General features: G+C 35.8%; 1 protein-coding gene across 2 annotated transcripts; it reads right to left on the minus strand.

Moving 5' to 3' along the window:
- Window positions 1-102: 102 nt before the first annotated feature.
- prlrb (prolactin receptor b) lies at window positions 103-21,351 on the minus strand. Of its 2 annotated transcripts, XM_067438122.1 has the most exons (10): window positions 21,266-21,351; window positions 18,572-18,778; window positions 16,032-16,103; window positions 15,514-15,646; window positions 14,481-14,650; window positions 12,574-12,737; window positions 11,676-11,817; window positions 7,720-7,819; window positions 4,031-4,100; window positions 103-3,275 (listed from the first exon to the last, which is right to left on the minus strand). In XM_067438122.1, exons 3-10 carry the CDS (start codon window positions 16,096-16,098, stop codon window positions 2,655-2,657), a joined length of 1,467 nt encoding a protein of 488 aa, XP_067294223.1. In that variant the 5' UTR covers window positions 16,099-16,103; window positions 18,572-18,778; window positions 21,266-21,351; the 3' UTR covers window positions 103-2,654. The 2 variants fall into 2 exon arrangements, with proteins under 2 accessions (XP_067294223.1, XP_067294224.1); XM_067438123.1 differs by lacking the exon at window positions 21,266-21,351 and having other exon boundaries at window positions 18,572-18,799.
- Window positions 21,352-21,656: the final 305 nt, after the last annotated feature.

Here is a 21,656-nt window from a genome sequence, read left to right on the forward strand (position 1 = left end):
ACTGTGCTTTTAAGTTTCATCTTTCTTTGAATTTCACTAAGAAAATGTTCAACTGGTTATATAACTTTTTTTATTTTAGCTTAATACAACCTCTAAAAAAATAAACGGAAAAATGGTGTTTATTGAAATGGTCAATAACACAATTCCTAAACTTTTAGCAAGCATCTCTAGACTTTGTCCAGCAGCGGATAGAAAACTGCATTACACATACCATGGTCAGTGAAAGAATGAGGAACTCATGCTAGAAACACCAATGTACCGACATATTCTTTTAAACACAACTTCAGTATGAATCTTTATCTCACACGGTCACATCACAAACAAACTGAATGCAGTACATGTATCACAATGGGCGGTATAAAAAAAACAAATGGCTTACATTCCAACTTAAATTAAACTAAACTTAAAAAGCTGCACATGGTACTACCATTTTCTTTCATGCTGAACCAAATGTTTGTCCTTGTATAGTGTCAGGTCAATGTTTGACTTAAAGTAACTCTTTACTGCTGCACTGCAGACCATAAATGTTCAGTGAGGAGACCAGCTGACCCGTCTATGTCTGCCGCCGTAACCAGCTCCTCTGAGGCGGTCGATATAAGATTTTAAAACAAAACATCAAAGGCCTGCCAGACAATTCTGGGCTCACTGCCCTTGTGTTTGGTTAAGCTTTGACAGCACTTTAGTGCCAGCGTTTTACACAGATCTAATCTATAATTTGACATTAGCCTTAATTCTAGAGTTTCCAAGTTCATATAGTTGTAAATCAGAAGAACGTATTTGCAGTCTGTTTAAGTAAATATTGATTGCCATTTTAACATTCAATCAGTGTTATAAATCAAGATTAAATTAAGTATAAATTAAATGGATTGTGAGCGACATACAAATATTAGATCCAGTTCAATAAATACATAGTAAAATCATTAGCTGTTTTGACCAAAGAAATCTCACACTTTTTATATTCATAGTATCATTTTGAATAAATATACAAAAGGCGCTTTTCCATAAAACTATCAAAATTCTTAACAACTATCATCATCGAAAGATTCAGGAGCAGCAAAAGCATTAGGAAAAGTGCCAGGTCTTTAGAGAGAGTGGTGAAACTCCAAGGTGGTGTTTTGTATGTCAGCTATGAGGTAGTAGGTTGAAGAAACATTTTGAGAGGTTTAACAATTAATATAATCATCTTTAGTGGGGTATTTTTTAACAGCTATTGGTCGATGTGTAATGGGTTTAGAAATACACTGCCTTTCAGTCTCCTTTTCCGCTCATTAAAGCAGATTCCTGTTTTTTTTTAAATTACCCACAGAAACTGTTCTCGTTTTTTTGTGCAAACTGGAGTTGTGCAGGTTGACAGATACAACATGCAGGGGTGAGTTTCACAGTATCGTTTGCAAACTATGGTTGCGAGTTCTGTTGTTACCAACATGATCTGGGACCTGTAACCATAAAGCCAGTTTCGCTGGCTTGTCAGGTAAATTTCATTTTAGATTGCGGCAATCCTGGGTTTTACAATCTATAACTTTAATTTCATACACTTGCCGGCCACTTTATTAGGTACAGGTACTGTTTAGTTGTTCAGTAACATTAGCAAAGATCTATTCAGCCAATTTCATGGCAGCGACTCAATACATTTAGGCATGTAGCTGCTGAAGTTCAAAATGAGTGTCAGAATTGGGAAGAAAGTTGATTTAAGTGACTTTGAACATGCCATGGTTGTTGATGCCATACGGGCTGGTCCGAGTATTTCATAAACAGCTGATCTACTGGGATTTTTGCGCACAACCATCCCTAGATTTTACAGAGAATTTTCTAAAAAATGTCCAGAGAGTGGCAGTTCTGAGTGACCAGTGAGTGACCAGAAGGATAACACACCATGTCACAAAAGCTCTAATGGGAACATGACAGCGAGTTCACTATACTCAAATGGCCTCCACAGTCACCAGATATCAATCCAATAGAGTACCTTTGAGATGTGTTGGAACGATCTGTAGAAACTGCGTGATGCTATCATGTCAATATGGACCAAAATCTCTAAGGAATGTTTCCAGAACACTGCTGAATCTAGACCCTGAAGAATTAAGGCAGTTCTGAAGGCAAACAAGGTCCAACCTCGCATTAGCGAGGTGTACCTAATATAGTGGCCGGTGAGTGTATACAGATTTCATTCTACATCCTTTAGTTTGGAAAGAAAACGAAGGCACAGTTTTTAAAGTGTGCCTTTGTAAATGTGCTTTAGCATCCCAGGATAGAATCAAACATTAGGAAACAAAGCAAAATAATGGCAAACAAAAATATTGAAGTAGTCCTCAGGTGCCATGTTGTTTTTTTACAGCAATAATCTGATATTAGTTCAAATCATAAACCAATTAATTAGCAGAAGTTATTACTCCAAACAATTCTAGATTGTTGCGCCAACGTGGTTCAAATGACAAAAGAGTGGTTGTGGGAAACAATCATGACTAGCTAATTAATTTCTCCAATGATTGCATTATACTTTGGCAGTTAAGCAGCAAGTTATGCCATTGTATGGGAAACGTTCCACAGATTTCTGTAAGAACCCTTCTCACATCTTTGCTTAAAAGTGCTTGATAGTTTGAACAGGGCATTACAAGACAAAACAGTCCCAAACCTCTAAAGTTGAAGTCACAAAATAGTCAAGAACCACTTGGAAATGGTGTCACAGTTTCCATGTATCCTAGAGGTTCGATGACACCTCCAGTTTCCTCAGGTCCAGAAGTTTTGTCACATTTGACGTCTTTGTGTCCCTGTACAGGGATGATGTCTTGTAGTACAAGGATACGGTCGCTGATAATGTCACTGACCAGACTGTAGTCCTCCCCTACCGGGAGCTTCTGGTCTTGTTTCTCTTCATCAACCTCGACGTACCCTGTAAGTCCAGCACGCGTGATGCTGACATGTTGACATTTGCTTATTTCAGAGTTTTGGTCCTGAGCTTTTACTGGTGAGCCCTTGGAATTAAGGTGAAGTCGCTGTTGAGGATCGCCAAGGACACAGCAGGTCCCAGGGTGGACCGGCTCACTCAATGGAGTGTTTAGCCCCTGACAGCTGTTCCATGTGATCTGGAATCTGTTGTGTGCAGTATCTGTGGGATCATTTTTCTCTTTTTGGTACTCAACACAAGCTTTGCTATCAAACTCAGTTTCCTCATCATAGTCAGAGACCACAAGATACTCCACTTGATGGTCTGAGCTCTGGGCTATTTGGGGATATCCCAGAGTAACCAGAGCACTGAAGATCTCCTCGGACGTCCCACTCTGTGAAACAATAAGTAAAATGATCTTTGTATTTTGGCACAGCAGTTTTGTGGGGTCAATTCATTGTCAGTTGGAAATGTTTATTTTTTTGTGACCATGACAGAAGATCTCAGTACATATTGTTTTTGTGAAACTTTCACAATGTAATACAAACTTTACAAAGAGGCTGTTATTGAGACATTTGACCATTAAAATCTATTTTGGATTTAACAGCAATCCCACAGCATGGCAAAGAGGAATGTTTACATCAATGGGATAGTTCATCCAAAAATTAAAATTCTGTCATCATCTACTCACCCTCATGTGGTTCCAAACCTGTAAGACTTTCGATCATCTTCGGAACACATGCAGATATTTTTAATCTGAGAGCGATCTTAATTTGTGTTCGAAGATTAACAAAAGTCTTACAGGTTTGGAATGACATGAGGATAAGTAAATGATGACAGAACTTTAATTTTTGGGTGAACTATCCTTCTTAACACTAAGTCTTCAAGGCACAAAAGCAAAGAAATGGCTCATTTCATTTTAAATCATGTTTTTGGCTTTTTTTCTTTTACTAATGTGTGGAGTATCATGTAAATATCAGGAATGTATCTTCAGTATCAGGTATAAATGAGTTATGTATACAAAAGAAAAAATGCACAACATTTAAAACTAAACAGCACTAATATTATAAGAAAAATAAATAAAGTAATGCATGATATGGCCCCTTTAACAAGCTAGAAATGCACAAATTATGATCGTGTCTGCTGTACCTTAAGAAGCTGATTGTCTACGCCACTGATCTTCGGTTCTGGAACTGGTGGCAGAAAAAAATGTTTCACCCTAGATAAAAGAAAACAGAAATGCAGATTTAACTTCATGGTGCTATCCACCAGATTATTAAGGTGGGTGGGGTGGGGGTGGGGGGTGGGGGGGGGCAGCAGGACGTCCGTCTCTGTGGTACAGTCTTGTTCAAAATAATAGCAGTACAATGTGACTAACCAGAATAATCAAGGTTTTTAGTATATTTTTTATTGCTACGTGGCAAACAAGTTACCAGTAGGTTCAGTAGATTGTCAGAAAACAAACAAGACCCAGCATTCATGATATGTACGCTCTTAAGGCTGTGCAATTGGGCAATTAGTTGAAAGGGGTGTGTTCAAAAAAATAGCAGTGTCTACCTTTGACTGTACAAACTCAAAACTATTTTGTACAAACTTTTTTTTTTTTTTCTGGGATTTAGCAATCCTGTGAATCACTAAACTAATATTTAGTTGTATGACCACAGTTTTTTAAAACTGCTTGACATCTGTGTGGCATGGAGTCAACCAACTTGTGGCACCTCTCAGCTGTTATTCCACTCCATGATTCTTTAACAACATTCCACAATTCATTCACATTTCTTGGTTTTGCTTCAGAAACAGCATTTTTGATATCACCCCACAAGTTCTCAATTGGATTAAGGTCTGGAGATTGGGCTGGCCACTCCATAACATTAATTTTGTTGGTTTGGAACCAAGACTTTGCCCGTTTACTAGTGTGTTTTGGGTCATTGTCTTGTTGAAACAACCGTTTCAAGGGCATGTCCTCTTCAGCATAGGGCAACATGACCTCTTCAAGTATTTTAACATATGCAAACTGATCCATGATCCCTGGTATGCGATAAATAGGCCCAACACCATAGTAGGAGAAACATGCCCATATCATGATGCTTGCACCTCCATGCTTCACTGTCTTCACTGTGTACTGTGGCTTGAATTCAGAGTTTGGGGGTCGTCTCACAAACTGCCTGTGGCCCTTGGACCCAAAAAGAACAATTTTACTCTCATCAGTCCACAAAATGTTCCTCCGTTTCTCTTTAGGCCAGTTGATGTGTTCTTTGGCAAATTGTAACCTCTTCTGCACATGCCTTTTTTTTAACAGAGGGACTTTGCGGGGGATTCTTGAAAATAGATTAGCTTCACACAGACGTCTTCTAACTGTCACAGTACTTACAGGTAACTCCAGACTGTCTTTAATCATCCTGGAGGTGATCATTGGCTGAGCCTTTGCCATTCTGGTTATTCTTCTATCCATTTTGATGGCTGTCTTCCGTTTTCTTCCACGTCTCTCTGGTTTTGCTCTCCATTTTAAGGCATTGGAGATCATTTTAGCTGAACAGCCTATCATTTTTTGCACCTCTTTATAGGTTTTCCCCTCTCTAATCAACTTTTTAATCAAAGTACGCTGTTCTTCTGAACAATGTCTTGAACGACCCATTTTCCTCAGCTTTCAAATGCATGTTCAACAAGTGTTGGCTCCATCCTTAAATAGGGGCCACCTGATTCACACCTGTTTCTTCACAAAATTGATGACCTCAGTGATTGAATGCCACACTGCTATTTCTTTGAACACACCCCTTTCAACTAATTCAACTAATTGCCCAATTGCACAGCCTTAAGAGCGTGCATATCATGAATGCTGGGTCTCATTTGTTTTCTGAGAATCTACTGAACCTACTGGTAACTTGTTTGCCACGTAGCAATAAAAAAATATACGAAAAACCTTGATTATTCTGGTTAGTCACATTGTACTGCTATTATTTTGAACAAGACTGTATGTACTGTATTTAGTGGCCTGTCAACATTTGCGTTTGTTTACTCGTGGTTTATGATGACATGATTTGGTTTATGGACTATTGTATGCGACTAAACCTTATCAGTAGCAAGCAAAACGGTTTTGCACGTCAGACTAGTGTATAAAAAAAACAATGGAGTAACCGTGAGCGCATTTGAATGAAGAAGCACGCTAGAACGTGCCCTAGCCTAGGTTTATGTTTGTTTTTTTTTACAATAAACAAACTGACATATTAGTCAGCTAAACAAATGTATTTAAACACACACCATACGTCGCATGTTCCATTGATAAATTAACTATAGACGATCGTGTTGTTTACTGATGTTTACTTACGCGACGAGAGTCAACAAAAGTTAAATATTTTAAGCAGTTTTACTCACCGCCTGCTTCCAAAGCACGACCGTGAACCTTTATCGTTGGGACCGCTCCGTCAAAAACGCACTTCTTGTTGATTTCGTGAAGTCCGGACAGCAGTGACTGTGGAGATCCACTTTTGCGACACGACTGAAGCGTGATGTTGTGACATTTCTCGTCATTTCTGCGTTCAAATCGGTTCAAATGCAGCGCTGCCTTCCCGGAATGCTTAACGTCACCCATAGGAATAAAGTGGAGCACGGTGCGTCAGAAGTGTTCACGGACGAGTGGATCTGCACCTTGAGAGCAGTGTTTATGGGCGTGCATTTGCTCTCTTGCTCTAGTCACGCGCGCACGCGCGCGCCCTACCGGGAGAAGAGCCCGTACGGCCCATACAAGGACATTCCGCTCTGTCAACGTCAAGCGGACAAAAACTCGAAAAAAACTCTCCGAAACTTGTGAGAAACTTACAGTATGAGTATTTTTGACACAGAAATACTCCATCAAACGTCCAACTTAGTTTTTAAAACTTTGTCTATGTTTAGGATGGGAATCCAAGTCTTTAACAGTGTAAAAAGCTCAGTATGCATGAAACAGCATTTCACAATCTGCAAAATTTAATAGCAAATTTAATCTGCCCACGAGTGTCTTCTAGCAACTCTCAATACCCTTCTGAGCGGTAATCGCCAAACTCTTGCCGGGCCAATCACATCGTGTATAGAGTCGGTGGGCGGGGCCATAATGACGAAGGCCAAGTTGCGTTTGCGTGCTTCTAGTAAACACAGAAACTGGCGAACGCCGGCGGTCTTTCGAATCAGCTTTTACCGCGACTCTGGAAGACTTGGAGTTAAGCTTTTCTCTGAGAAAAGAACAAAAAACGGCACTGAAGTCATTCTTAAAAAGGGAAGATGTGTTCGTAGTTTAGCCGACCGGATACGGCGAATGTTTAATCTATCAACAAGCTCTGTTTCACCTTCGTTGCTCTGGTTGGTGGTAGCGCTATCCTATCGCATGCAGAGGGAGTTTGAAAGACAATCTTTTATCCGCCCCTCGGATTGAGCCCTTTTGAGTTTCCAGACCAAACATCTTGATGTGGGTCTGGCTTGTCAGGCTACACAGGTTTTGTTTTTGTTTTTTACTTTTTTCATTATGCTGTAAGTATATAAAAAATGTATTTGTAATCATATTTTAATTTATTATTGTAATCAAACGAGCTTTATTGCACAAATAGTTTTACCGTTTGATGAATATTATTATTGTTATTCTAGTAATTGACCTATAGTGGCTAATGAATGGGAAGTCCTGCACATACACAGGAAAACTGTGTTGAAAAATTAGGTGGATTTATTATTATTTTAATGTTCAATTTATGTCATGAATTTTAAAGTATAGAATTCTGTATTCTGAAGGAAATCCTGGGAAAATTTATCTTTTATGCAGTCATTAGTGTAAATCCCTTCGTCATTGTGATGAGGTAGGACGACATGCTTACCGTTTATTCTTGACTGTCAGCACACCTGCAGTCAGCAGGAAAATGACGACAGTTAGAGTGACGGCAGCGATCATAACTGCATTCTGTGTTTCAGACATATCTGCGATATAAGAGACACAAAGACGTGTTTACATTTTTCACTTTAAAGGTTCATCATCATCCTTTAATTCTGTAGATTGAGTTAAAGGGCTCCTCAGCTGTATGGAGCTAGAAATATGACTAAATGATCTGAATTTGAATTGTATAAATCTGAATTATTGACAAGTGTAATCTAACAAAATTGAATATTATGTTGCATTTTACATGGTTCTGAATTTGAATTTTTTTTAAATGTTGAATATAGAACCTTTGAAATTGAACACATCTGAAATATTTTTATGTCGAAATTGTTTAGACATGTATTTTAAAGCAGCAGATATTTTGTTCTGAATTAATAGACTGGAAATATTCAGTTTTTGAAAATACAGATTCAAGATTTCAGATGAAGAAGAAATTCAGATCATCAAATTCAATGTTCTAAAATTCAGATCAACAAATTCAATATTCTAAAATTCAGATCATCAAATTCAATATTCTAAAATTCAGATCAACAAATTCAATATTCTAAAATTCAGATCATCAAATTCAATATTCTAAAATTCAGATAATCAAATTCAATATTCTAAAATTCAGATCATCAAATTCAATATTCGAAAATTCAGATCAACAAATTCAATATTCTAAAATTCAGATCAACAAATTCAATATTCTAAAATTCAGATCATCAAATTCAATGTTCTAAAATTCAGATCATCAAATTCAATATTCTAAAATTCAGATAATCAAATTCAATATTCTAAAATTCAGATCAACAAATTCAATATTCTAAAATTCAGATCAACAAATTCAATATTCTAAAATTCAGATCATCAAATTCAATATTCTAAAATTCAGATCATCAAATTCAATATTCTAAAATTCAGATCGCAGAAATTCAGATCTTACAGAAAGTAGGCCAGAGGTCATCAGGGAAGAGTAAAAGATGTCAGAAAAATCCAACGGAGCACCATTTGATCATTTCATTTCCTATTTGTAATGGAATAAAGAGAAAAGATCGAACAACCCCTTTATACTTTTTTATTTATTTCCGATTAATGCACAGAAAAAGAGATTTCGGCTAGATTTCTCATTTTTCGTGCGTGATTTACAAATCGCTGATTAGTGAAGAAAATCTAAGCATTTGACATCATCTGTCGTTCTCCAGGGTTGAATCCAAATACCCTACTTTAGTCCACTAATACAGTTAACTTGAACAAGTGAATGAATGTAGATCCGATGAGTTTTCTTTTGGGGGTGGGGGGTGAAGTTGTTAACAATAATAATGGGAAATGCTCTAATGATGCGTGACCTATTTTTTAACAGTCTATGGCGTGACATTCACAGATCACTGTAGCCCTCAGTGAAAAAGCAAAAGGCAGCGCTCACGACATGAACCAATCACCTCCGCTTTACAGCACGAGAGAAATCATGAATGAACACACAGGGCTGTCTGTAAGGGCTCCACATTATCTTTATCTGGGACAAATGAAAGAGGGTTTTACTTTCCTGACAGGACAAATAAAACATTAAAATAACCAGATAATAATTTATTTATTATTATATTCAATGTAAACAGCGGCTGATAATGGAGCGTATCTCTGGTAACAAAGTCACATTGAGGCTGGCTGCCTGTCTCTTTGTGAGACATTCGTGGAGAAATCAAAAAAAGTGAGCAGCAATCTAAACGATTTCAAATAGCTACATTGCAATCGTGAATTGTGTAGCATAATTCATTATTAGGTAATTACATTTTAGACTCAAAAAACTTCTTTTGTTCTATTTCAACTATGATTTCACCGACGAATATAGTTCCAAAGGAACAACACTCAGCGCGGTGTTTTGAACTGAATGAATCAGCGTTTTGAATGAATCATTTGAATGAACGACTCAATGACTCACTTATTAAGACGATCACTTGCTGCCACCTATTGGCGGTTTAGTTATGTTTAAAAGTATTTTTAAACATTGCATTTTTTTATTTGTATATTCAAACATTTAGAACATCAATCTCATAACATTATTTATTGCTGTTTTATTTTTGCAGTTTAAATTAATTAATTTGATTGGTAAAAGCCCTAGTGTCTTACTATTATAACTGCATTTATTAATCAAATGTAAGAATTGAACATGAAATGCATACATTTAATAAGATTTAAAAAATGGCCTTTATAAAATGACATAACGCCCCTGGGGTAAATATCACAAATATGCAGATTTAAGTAGGCCTATATAAAAGCTGATAGAACACTGATGAGAATATTACTTCAAAATCAATATATTTATACCACCAAAAATCCCCCCAATACACTCTACAGTTCATAAAATTTACTCTGTACTGTACTCTATACTCTGTACCTGATAGGCCGGATTTTGAAACTTGTTTGCAGGTATGTATTTGAGGGTATAGGGGGCGATTTCAGATTCAGCCCAGGTCTGTTCAACAAAATAGTAGTCTTATAGCAGTAGAAGACTACCGCTTCTTAAACTGTACAGGGCAGGTCCTAGATCAGGCAACTTTTCTGTGCAACTTAACCCATTTCACAGAAAAAAATGTTTATCTGATATATAAAATATGAATCAGTACCCAACCTTATTTAATTGTGCGGTAAACCACACGAAAAATGAGAAATCTAGCCGAAATCTCTTTTTCAGTGCATTAATCGAAAATAAACAAAAAAGTATAAAGGGGTTGTTCGATCTTTTCTCTTTATTCCATTACAAATAGGAAATGAAATGATCAAATGGTGCTCCGTTGGATTTTTCTGACATCCTTTACTCTTCCCTGATGACCTCTGGCCTACTTTCTGTAAGCTCTGAATTTCTGCGATCTGAATTTTAGAATATTGAATTTGTTGATCTGAATTTTAGAATATTGAATTTGTTGATCTGAATTTTAGAATATTGAATTTGATGATCTGAATTTTAGAATATTGAATTTGATGATCTGAATTTTAGAATATTGAATTTGATGATCTGAATTTTAGAATATTGAATTTGTTGATCTGAATTTTAGAATATTGAATTTGATGATCTGAATTTCTTCTTCATCTGAAATCTTGAATCTGTATTTTCAAAAACTGAATATTTCCAGTCTATTAATTCAGAACAAAATATCTGCTGTTTGAAAATACATGTCTAAACAATTTCGACACAAAAACATTTCAGATGTGTTCAATTTCAAAGGTTCTATATTCAACATTTTAAAAAACTCAAATTCAGAACTATGTAAAATGCAACATAATATTCAATTTTGTTAGATTACACTTGTCAATAATTCAGATTTATACAATTCAAATTCAGATCATTTAGTCATATTTCTAGCTCCATACAGCTGACTATTTTCTTTTTTCTGGCTGACCAAACTCAAGCCAGGACTTAGCCAAACAGATGTCTTTTGCTCACATTATTCTTCATTTATATAATTCCCGCCCAAAGCAAATGCAAAAAAATGTGGCGAGGCCTGATTAAATTGCATTACTAAGCATTACGAGTGTGTCAAATTTGAAACTTGCAGTATGTTAAGGGGCATGACAAATCCCGGTTGACCAATCACAACAGATTGGTCCAGCCGACCAATCAGAGCACATTACATTTTTTTGAGCAGTAGAAGCCTCATAGATGCCAGATATAAACAGTGTTTCAAGATGTTTGAAGTGTTTCAGACATGCTAGGAAGAGAGGTGCTGCAATAAGATAACATATGTAAAAATGCGTTTTCTGAACATTTCTAGAAGTTCTTCAAAACCAAATCAAGACTTTGAAAAAGGGCATAATGGGTCCCTTTTAAAATGTATCTAAAGGCAGAACTGTTGCTTAGTAATGTAGAACAATGGCTGAAAGGTGTGAAAGATTGAGTTGCTGTTGGCGGTATCATCTTACTGTCTGGAATCTGGATGAAAGTAGATGGGCTCCATTCACTCCAGAGGCCTTCGTCTAGTTTGCAGCGCACTTGCACGATGTACTTTACTCCTGGCTGAGGACTATAGATGCCAAACTCCAACTGTTTTCCAGCATCATATGACTACAAACACAAGAAGAATGTGTCTCAATCATAATTACTACATGGTATCAAAATCATGGTATCGCGTCACTTTTCGCCTCATCCCAAAATGGATTAAATTCATTATTTTCAAAATTCTACAAACAATACCCCATAATCACAACATGAAAGAAGTTTGTTTGAAATCTTTGCAAATGTCTTACAAATAAAAAAATTAAGTAATAGTAATAAGTATTCACAACCTTTGCTCAATACTTTGTTGAAGCACCTTTGGCACCAATTACAGCCTCAAGTCTTTTTGAGTATATAATGCTACAAGCTTGGCACACCTATTTTTGAGCAGTTTATTTCGGCCACTCTACCACACAGGCCTGATAGGTGGAGTGCAGAAATGGTTGCTCTTCTGGAAGGTTCTCCTCTCTCCACTGAGTAACGCTGGAGCTCTGTCAGAGTGACCTCCCTGACTAAGGCCCTTCTCCCCCGAATGCCCAGACAGCGTTAGGAAGAGTCCTGGTCGTTCCAAACTTTTTCCATTTATGGACTATGAAGGCCACAATACTTATATACATGTGACTTTGTTCGTTCTTTTATTTTGAATAAATTTGCAAAGATTACCAACAAAAAGTTGTCATTATGGGGTATTGTTTAGAGGTTCAAAAAACTTTTTATGGAAAATCCTGTTTTATTTATGGACCTCAAAGTTAAAAAAACCTGGCCTAAATATTGTCAATTTAATTTAGTCATAAGAACATTTTGAAGAACCTTGGTAAATCTCACCTCCTCGTATCCGCTGTTCATTTTTAAGCGAACTTCATATTTGATTGTTACCCAGCCTGAGCGGGTGTCTGCGTCACGGGGAGGCTGCCACTCCACCAGGAAATAGGGACTGTGCTTGGTCCGCATTAAAGTCACATTCACATTCTCTGGAGGGTGAGGCTGCACTGTGTGAAAGAAGATGAATCATCTTAAATGACATTCAACTGCACAGACACACAATATTCCACTAGAATCAGTGTGTAACTGAACAGTGACAACAACACATGGACTAAAAAAAGGAAATACATGAATGGTGTCTATTCCTCATATGCTTTTTGAACACTACAAGTCAATTCAATTGTATGGGCAAAATATTGTATTACAATTAAAAATAACAACAACGGTTGACAAATGTGCTGCACTGAACTAGAATGAATTATAAATACAATAGAACCTACCATAAGACATTAATGGATGTAAACTAGGGCATAAAAAAGCAACAAAAGACATTACAAGTTGTATGCTAAAGAGAAGAGCAATTTGGCTTAAAACATTGTACTGTTGCTACAGTTATAATAGAAATCAGTAAACCGTTCCAAAGTTTAGATTTTAACTTCAACCTAGGAAAAACAGTTAGGTTGCTGGCGGGCCTAAGAGTTCTCGCTGGATGGTTTACACAAAAGTTCAGAGGTAAGAAGGGGTCATTTAAAGATTTAAAGATAAGAGCACTATGAAATCAATTCGAAAACAGACCAGAAGCCAGTGCAGAGAAACTAAAACAGAGCGATATGTTCACATCAAAAGAAACTTTAAAAAACATTTGATAAAATTTAATTCAGCAATTCAACGCATTCAATTGATCAAAATATTCAAGGAAAGTTAAAAAAACTGAAAGAAATGTTTTCAACAACAGTTTTCATTGATAATAACAAGAAGTTTATTAAGCACCAAATCAGAATTTTAAATAATTTCTGAAGGATCATGTGACACTGAAGACAATCAGCTTGGCCATCACAGGAATAAATTATCTTATTAATATATATAAGTGCTTCCTATGATGGCAAAGCTTTTATATATATATATATAAATATATAGAAAACAGTTTCTTTCAGGTGTAAAATATTTCACAATATTACTGTTATACTATTTTTTTGATCAAATAAATGCAGGAAAAAAGCACACTCTTTATTTTTTATTTAAAAAGCATACTCTGAACTGTATTAATGCTTTTTTTTTTTAAATCCCCCATGTGTTAAGAGCATCAACTATATGCCATATGCCATCACCTTACAGCATCTTCAGTGGGATGTTTGATATTGAAAGATACAAACCTGTTCATCCTCATTCTGTTCAACTAGTCAGCCAGAGCGGCCTCTGTTTAGTGCCATTTAGTACTTTTCCATTGCACTCAATGCTCTAAAACTCATCACCGTTTAACTCACTGTTACAGATGGATAAGCACACACATTTCTAGCAGGAACTGAAATGGTTAGGGGAAATTGTAACTAAACTATATAATTGCACGTGCATTATCTGCCTTGAGTTCTAGTATGATGATTTAACCGTTTAAAAGTTTCACCGTGATGAAATTAATCTGATTTTGCAGCGTGTCATTCACTGAACTATGTCTGCAGGATTCCTTAAAAATTACAGGCAGGTGTGTTTGATTAGGGATAGAACTAAACTCTGCAGGACAGCGGCCCTCCAGCACTGAGGTCGCCATCCCTGTTTAATATACACTATATTTAGCAGGCAGTTCACAGCACTGTGGCTGTTGTCAAAACAACCCTGAAATTGGTCTCTGTAGTAAAACATCATTAGCCATTCATGCATGCTTAGTATACTCTAGGGGCATTTTGCAAGCACATAAAAACAAATCCATTTTTGGATGCATTTTAGTATGTTGTAAACACAATAAATGGACTCACCGATATCCATAACATCAACTTCCACAGATTCTGAATAGGCTTTTCCCAGTGCATTAGAGGCCACCACCGTGATGTTGTATATGATCCAAATAGAGGTGTGCTGCTTGTCAAAATAACAGGAATTGTTCCCCTCCTTATGATAATCCGGGCATTCAAAGACTTTCACTGAGCTAAAAAAGTTTGTTGATGGTTTAAAAGTTAAAATTGATGACATAACTTTTGGACAACAGATGAACCAGAACCTGAGATTTATTGTTAGAAAATATGTAAACATATACTCATGCCAATTTGTTTTAGTGTGCTTGTGAATAAATGTGTGTGCATGCTGTACAAATGTGTAATGTTCTGGAAAAACATATTATATAAACATACAAGCATATAGAGAATAACCAAAAAATAAGTTCCAGAATGAATAAAAGCTACCAATGAAAGCTACCAATATACACTACTTTTCAAAAGTTTGAGGTTAGTATAGTAATATGTTATTCAAAAAATTTAATTTTATGAATTTTATGCAGAAAAAGTGACAAATACATGTATATAATGTTAATGTTACAAAAGATTTATATTTCAAATAAAAACAAATCCTAAAAAAAAACTCAGGGTTTTCCCAAAAAGTTATTTTCATCATTGATAATACATCAACTTTCAACATTGACAAGTAATATTTCTTTCGAGCAGCAAATCAGAATATTGGAATGATTTTAAATTGTAACGTTTCACAATATTACTGTACTTTTAATGGCAGCTATAAAAAGCTTCTTTCAAAAACATGAAAAAGTCTTACTCTATTGTTCAAATATTTGGAGTTGGTATCTCAGTAACAGTATATGTTCCTGATAGACATGAAATCATGGAATATTATTATAATATTATTGAGCCAAATAAAGCCTATATTCTAACCAGTGTCAGAATAAACACAAAATGAGGCAATTGTTCATGCATTGAGACATTGGGGGAATTTATGTAACCACAAACCTTGGATGGCAAGTTTAAACATACAATGATGAATAGTGATTTAGGTTGCACTAACCTCTCTTTTCTATAATACAGGTGGTAGCTGGTGGGCAATCCACCAGTTGATCCAGGCTCCCACCAGCAAGTAAAGGTCTCTTTCTCAGGTGACCGGCATTTTGTTAGTTTGGGCCTCCCTGGGGGAGAATGACCTGGAGAGATATTGTAATTGAAGATATGATTATGATATCTGCAAAAAGCCTATTATAGAATACCCCTATTATTGAATTCTTCTGGGAATAGTCCATATGTTATGTGTTGAAACATGTTTATGAGTATTTCATACCTAAAAATAAAATTAATTATTAAAAACTATATAGAAACTTTGGTAAATTCTTGGTTAAACTCAATATGGAACTTAAAAATGCAACATAAATTCAAATGCAGGAATTTAAATCTGAATGGCATACACAATATACCTGATGTAGTATATAAAAAAAGGTTTTCCGATTAATAAAGTATGTATTTTAAAGCTATATGTTTTATAACAATTGTCTGAATTGATTGGTTGAATTTAGGTCCACTACACACACTTACACATGCTGTGTGGGATCCAAGAGAGGAGCCACATCAGAGTCAGCGCCTGCTCTGCATCTCTCCGCATTTTTTCTATATGAGAAATAAACGTCCACAAATTCAATAAGTTGTCCACACCAAGCACGTTAAATACCACCTGTAGAGTTTGTTTCTACTTGAAACAGCAATCTAGATATGCAAAACAACCACTTAGCATGTGTAAACACCTTCACTCATCACATCAGCTAAAAGGTCATTATGTGTTATTATTGGGTTAACTCTATGCCAAGATAAAAAAAAATATATATTATATTAAGAAAAGAAAAGAAAAGAAAAGAAAAGAAAAGAAAAGAAAAGAAAAGAAAAGAAAAGAAAAGAAAAGAAAAGAAAATGAGAAATCTTTTGTAACAACAATATACAATACTGGTCAGTAATTTTTTTTTTTTTAATAAATCAATAATTTTATTCAGCAAGGATGTGTTAAATTGATAAAAAATTATAGTAAAGGAGATTTATATTATTTGAAAATATATTTTATTTTAAATACATTTTGTTCATTTGAAACTTTTATTGACCAAATATATTAGGCAGCAGAACTGTTTCCAACACTCATAATAAATCATATATATATGGCCATGGTGCCATTAGTGGAAAAAAAAAAAAGTAATACACACAGTACATTAGTTTTGGCACAGACTTTCTCTCAGCTAAGTAAAATGATGACGAAAAGTAACATGTTGATTTGATAAGACTCAGGCCTGAGAGCAGGACAATTACAAACACTAAGACACACGTGAATTTTCAAAACAACTTCTCTATTCAAACAGGCGCAAACGAAAAAGCACAAGCACATCATCATCCCATAAGAAAAATTAGCAATGCTTATTTCTGATTGCATGGTAATGCACGAGGTTACAAAGACAAGGCTTCAACCAAAGAATGAGCAGGTGCAGAGAGGTGACAATGGAAAGTTACTGCTTGGAAATGATGAGTTCCAATGAGAGAGACAGACTGAAAAGGCCATAAATCTTTTTTAAGGTTTTTGGATCGTTTTTACAACCACGTGGCAACAATATCTTACACTAATGCAATATTAGACTACATTTTATGTTTACATGTTATATATATATATATATATATATATATATATATATATATATATATATATATATATATATATATATATATATATATATATATATATATAAAGAATGAAGTGGGCTGAAGTCCAGGTTTAAATTACCTCAAAACATTTGACATCCACTTTCTATTTCGGTGCCAAACGACTTAAAATATAATAATATCCACTTTTCACTTTTAATAATAATAATAATTTGTCAGCAGCAGCAAAATTACCAGCACAACAGACAAGTATGGCTAATATATTAGAGTAAGTTAAATATTTTACATAACCTATACATTCCTAACAGATCAAGGTAATCAATGTGGAAAACTAATAGGTAGTGTTTTGATGATGCATAAAATTAGATATTTAGATACAGAAATTGTTGCCCCTTACCAACCAAAATCAAACACTAACTAACTAACAAAATAACTAAATAAATATTTATCCTTAAAATAATTTTTACTATAAGATATAACAGGGCACAAAGACAGGAGGGAGAAGCTGGCAGAGGAGGCCAATCTGGGATCAATAAATGTATAGAGTCAAAAGACTTGGGTCAATCTATACATATTTTGCAAGTCTTCTCTAAAAAAATCTTTTCATCTGATGCTCAAAAAACTACTACTAGGGAATAGAAAACTGCACTACAATTATTACTGATTCTACACAAACTCCAGTCTCCTTTGGTCTCTCCTCCAGGGGCCAATTTTGCCACGGCATTCTTCTCAGTCACTGATAACAATGTGATAGCCATAAACAAACACATATTGCCTCAGTAAGCCATGACGATGCAGGTCAGACAGCTAACCCATGGTCCCAGGTCAACCCAACTGAACCAAAAAAATACCTGAAGAAAGAGTAGCTTACTCTATGGTCACCGTGGATTTTGGCAATACAGACAAGTCTGTAGATCAATATTGTGTAGTTCCTGGAACAACTTTCCTGTCTGTAAATGTATCCTCCAACCCCAACCCTAACCCTATCCCTACCCCTAAACCTAACCTAACCCATAAATGTTCCTTATGATCACACTGATGTAGAAGCACCTAACCCTGGTTGTAAGCCAAAACTTGACAAAAACTGTAAACTTGTCTTACAAATTTAGTTTATTGAAATGTTGATTCAGGAAGGAACATTGTTATTGGTGAAATTTTAATCTGCTCATCCTTCAAAAATCTAATCTTATTTAAACCGTCATTATAAAGAACAAAATCATAAAAGAATATCATGTATTAAATATGTAGATAATAATAATAAATAAAATGCAATAATCCAAGAATGACAAGACTCTATATGGACGCAGCTGTTTTTAGCCTAATACTTGCAGCAGTTTTGTGCACAATGGCAGATCATAAATCTTTCTGCCACTTTATAAAAATAAAAATAAACATTATATGCTATCTATCGAGTCGTGTTTTTTGACGCGGAGACTCACCTGGATCTGCCACCAATCCGTGACCGAATTTACACACACAGCTTCACCTGTGATTTTCCCATAATCCACATACGTGCTGCATTTTGGACTGTTCCGCTGTGAAAACAGTCTATTCAAAGCGATGCCCCCCTCTTCAAAATACGCAAATACAAAGTCACCCTGTTGACACCGCAGTCCTTCTGAGTCTCCAGTTGCACACAAACAGCCCTAAAGCTGCAGAGAGAGTCTTGAGGAGTGGCATAAAGGGTATGATGTTACATCACACACAACGGGCCAATGACACGGTGAGTGTTTGAGCAACTGTAAAATAGATAAGGAAAGTTCGTCATCGTCAATTTAAAACATTGACGTTCGATTAATAAAGTTTAAAGTTGTTTAAAAAAATATTTAAAAATTAATCATTAATAAATTAATTATTAAAAATTAAGCATATAGACAAATAAGATGGACAGTGCGTTATACAATCACCTAAAGGATTATTCCACTTGGAATGCTAATACTGTGTTTGACCCCCTTTCGCCTTCAGAACTGCCTTAATTCTACATGGCATTGATTCCACAAGGTGCTGAAAGCATTCTTTAGAAATGTTGGCCCATATTGATATGATAGCTTCTTGCAGTTGATGGAGATTTGTGGGATGCACATCCAGGGCACAAAGCTCCCATTCCACCATATCCCAAAGATACTCTGTTGGGTTGAGATCTGGTGACTGTGCCCTTTTAGTACAGTTAACTCATTTTAATGTTCAAGAAACCAGTTTGAAATGATCCAAGCTTTGTGACCTAGTGCATCATCTTGCTGGAAGTTGCCATCAGAGGATGGGTACATGGTGGTCATAAAGGGATGGACATGGTCAGAAACAATGCTCAGGTAGGCTGTGGCATTTAAACAATGCCCAATTAGCACTAAGGGGCCTAAAGTGTGCCAATAAAACATACCCCACACCATTACACCACCACCACCAGCCTGCACAGTGGTAACAACAAGGCATTATGGATCCATGTTCTCATTCTGTTTACGCCAAATTCTGACTCTACCATCTGAATGTCTATCTGTCTGAAACAGAAATCAAGACTCATCCGACCAGGCAACATTTTTACAGACTTCTACTGTTCAATTCTGGTGAATTTGTGCAAATGTAGCCTCTTTTTCCTATTTGTAGTGGACATGAATGGTACCCAGTGGGGTATTCTGCTGTTGTGCATAGCTGATATAAAAAATGTATATATATTTAAAAAAAATGTACTTTTTTAATATCAATAATTTATATTTATATATGTATATATTTTTTTTGGATGAATAGTAATTTCCTGCAACTTAATTCAGATAAAACTGAATTTTTAATTATTGGACAGAAAAGCTCCACAAGTAATAACCTAAAAAACTGTCTAACACTTGAGGACTGCTCTGTCAAGCCCTCATCGTCAGTGAGGAACCTGGGTGTGCTCTTTGATACAATCTTCCATTTGAAAGCCAATCCAAATCAAACTAGACAAATCAAATTTTGTTGCAATATTGTCCTGATTGACACTGTGAAGCTGCTTTGAAACAATCATCACTGACTACGTTTACATGGACAACAATACTCCGATATTAATCTGATTAAGACAATACTCTGATTAAGAGGCTACCATGTAGACAGCGATTTCTAATTACCTTAATCTGATTAAAGTCATAATCTAACTAAACATAAATCGGATTAAGACATGTGGAGTATGCCTATTTTAGTCGCATTATCAGAGACATGTACACACCTTAATCTAACTATTAATGTCATGTCGGAGATTTCACCGCATTTTGTGACAGGACACATACCGTTACGCACAACAGGGGAGTGCAGAGGGGAGGCTTTGTGGGTTGGAGCCTCTGCCCTTTTTGAAAATTAATCAAAAGTGCCCCTTTCAACAATCATCGATAATATTGTGGCCAATAAAACATAATTGGAATTATACTTAATATAACAACGTGTACAAAACAGTAACAAATAGTGGAAAAGTCGAGTTTATCTTTTACGTATCTGTAGGTCTGAAAAGTCGTTGCCATAAACGTCGTTGCTATGGGCGGTGTGTGTTTTACTTGACTGTTCATTGTGAACACTGCGTCCTCTCTCTCTATTTTTATTTTTGTTGTAATTATTATGCTCATTGTAAAAGTAAAATACAATAAGTTTGTATCTGTAATCGCAAACCAGATGGGTCATTCAGTGAACGCCTGTGGCTCGACGGCAGGAAAAACAAACCAAAGAGTCATGATTTTTAAACCTTTTTCATAATTAATCAAAGCTATTATTCTAAATGTAGGCTGTCAATAAGGAGGAAAGAGGGGCAGTGTCTCTTCAAAAAAAAAAAAAAAGAGGCAATACATATTACAAAAATAAATCAACGTAAATGTAGATATAAAACATTATAAAAACGCATGTTTTGTTATACATGGGGACGTAATGACGTGCCATAATCGATCTATGTTCTAGCACATGTAAAACGGGAACATGAACGGAGTACTCTAAAAGCAACTCATGTAAACACCTTAATCAGAATATTGTCTTATTTAGAATAAGGTCAATAATTAGATTACTGCTGTCCATGTAAACGTAGTTACTGTAAAAGCGCTATATAAATAAAGTTGATTGATTGTTGTAGCCCTTCTGCCTCAAAGTTGTGCGCGTTTTGGCTTCACAAATGCTTTGCTGCATACCTTGGTTGTAACAAGTTGTTATTTCAGTCAAAGTTTCTCTTCTATCATCTTGAATCATTCGGCCCATTCTCCTCTGATCTCTAGCATCATCAAGGTATGTTCGCCCACAGGACTGCTGCACACTGGATGTTTTTCCCTTTTCACACCATTCTTTGTAAACCCTAGAAATGGTTGTGTGTGAAAATCCCAGTAATTTAGCAGATTGGGAAATACTCAGACCGGCTCATCTGGCACTAACAACAATGCCACACTCAAAATTGCTTAAATCATCTTTCTTTCCCATTCTGAGATTCAGTTTGGAGTTCAGGAGATTGTCTTGACCAGGACAACACCCCTAAATGCATTGAAGCAAGCAAGCAACTGCCATGTGATTGGTTTATTATAGAGGGAA

This window comes from Pseudorasbora parva, chromosome 3 (genome assembly GCF_024679245.1).
Source record: "Pseudorasbora parva isolate DD20220531a chromosome 3, ASM2467924v1, whole genome shotgun sequence".
NCBI classification, from domain to species: domain Eukaryota; kingdom Metazoa; phylum Chordata; class Actinopteri; order Cypriniformes; family Gobionidae; genus Pseudorasbora; species Pseudorasbora parva.

Coding starts and splice junctions, on each gene's coding strand:
- prlrb (XM_067438122.1), bottom strand. CDS start 16,098: ATGCGGAGAGATGCAGAGCAGGCGCTGACTCTGATGTGGCTCCTCTCT. Junction 12,738..14,480: donor AGTTGATGTTATGGATATCG/GTGAGTCCATTT, acceptor TCTTTCACACAG/TGCAGCCTCACCCTCCAGAG. Junction 4,101..7,719: donor CTGACAGTCAAGAATAAACG/GTAAGCATGTCG, acceptor TCTTTTATCTAG/GGTGAAACATTTTTTTCTGC.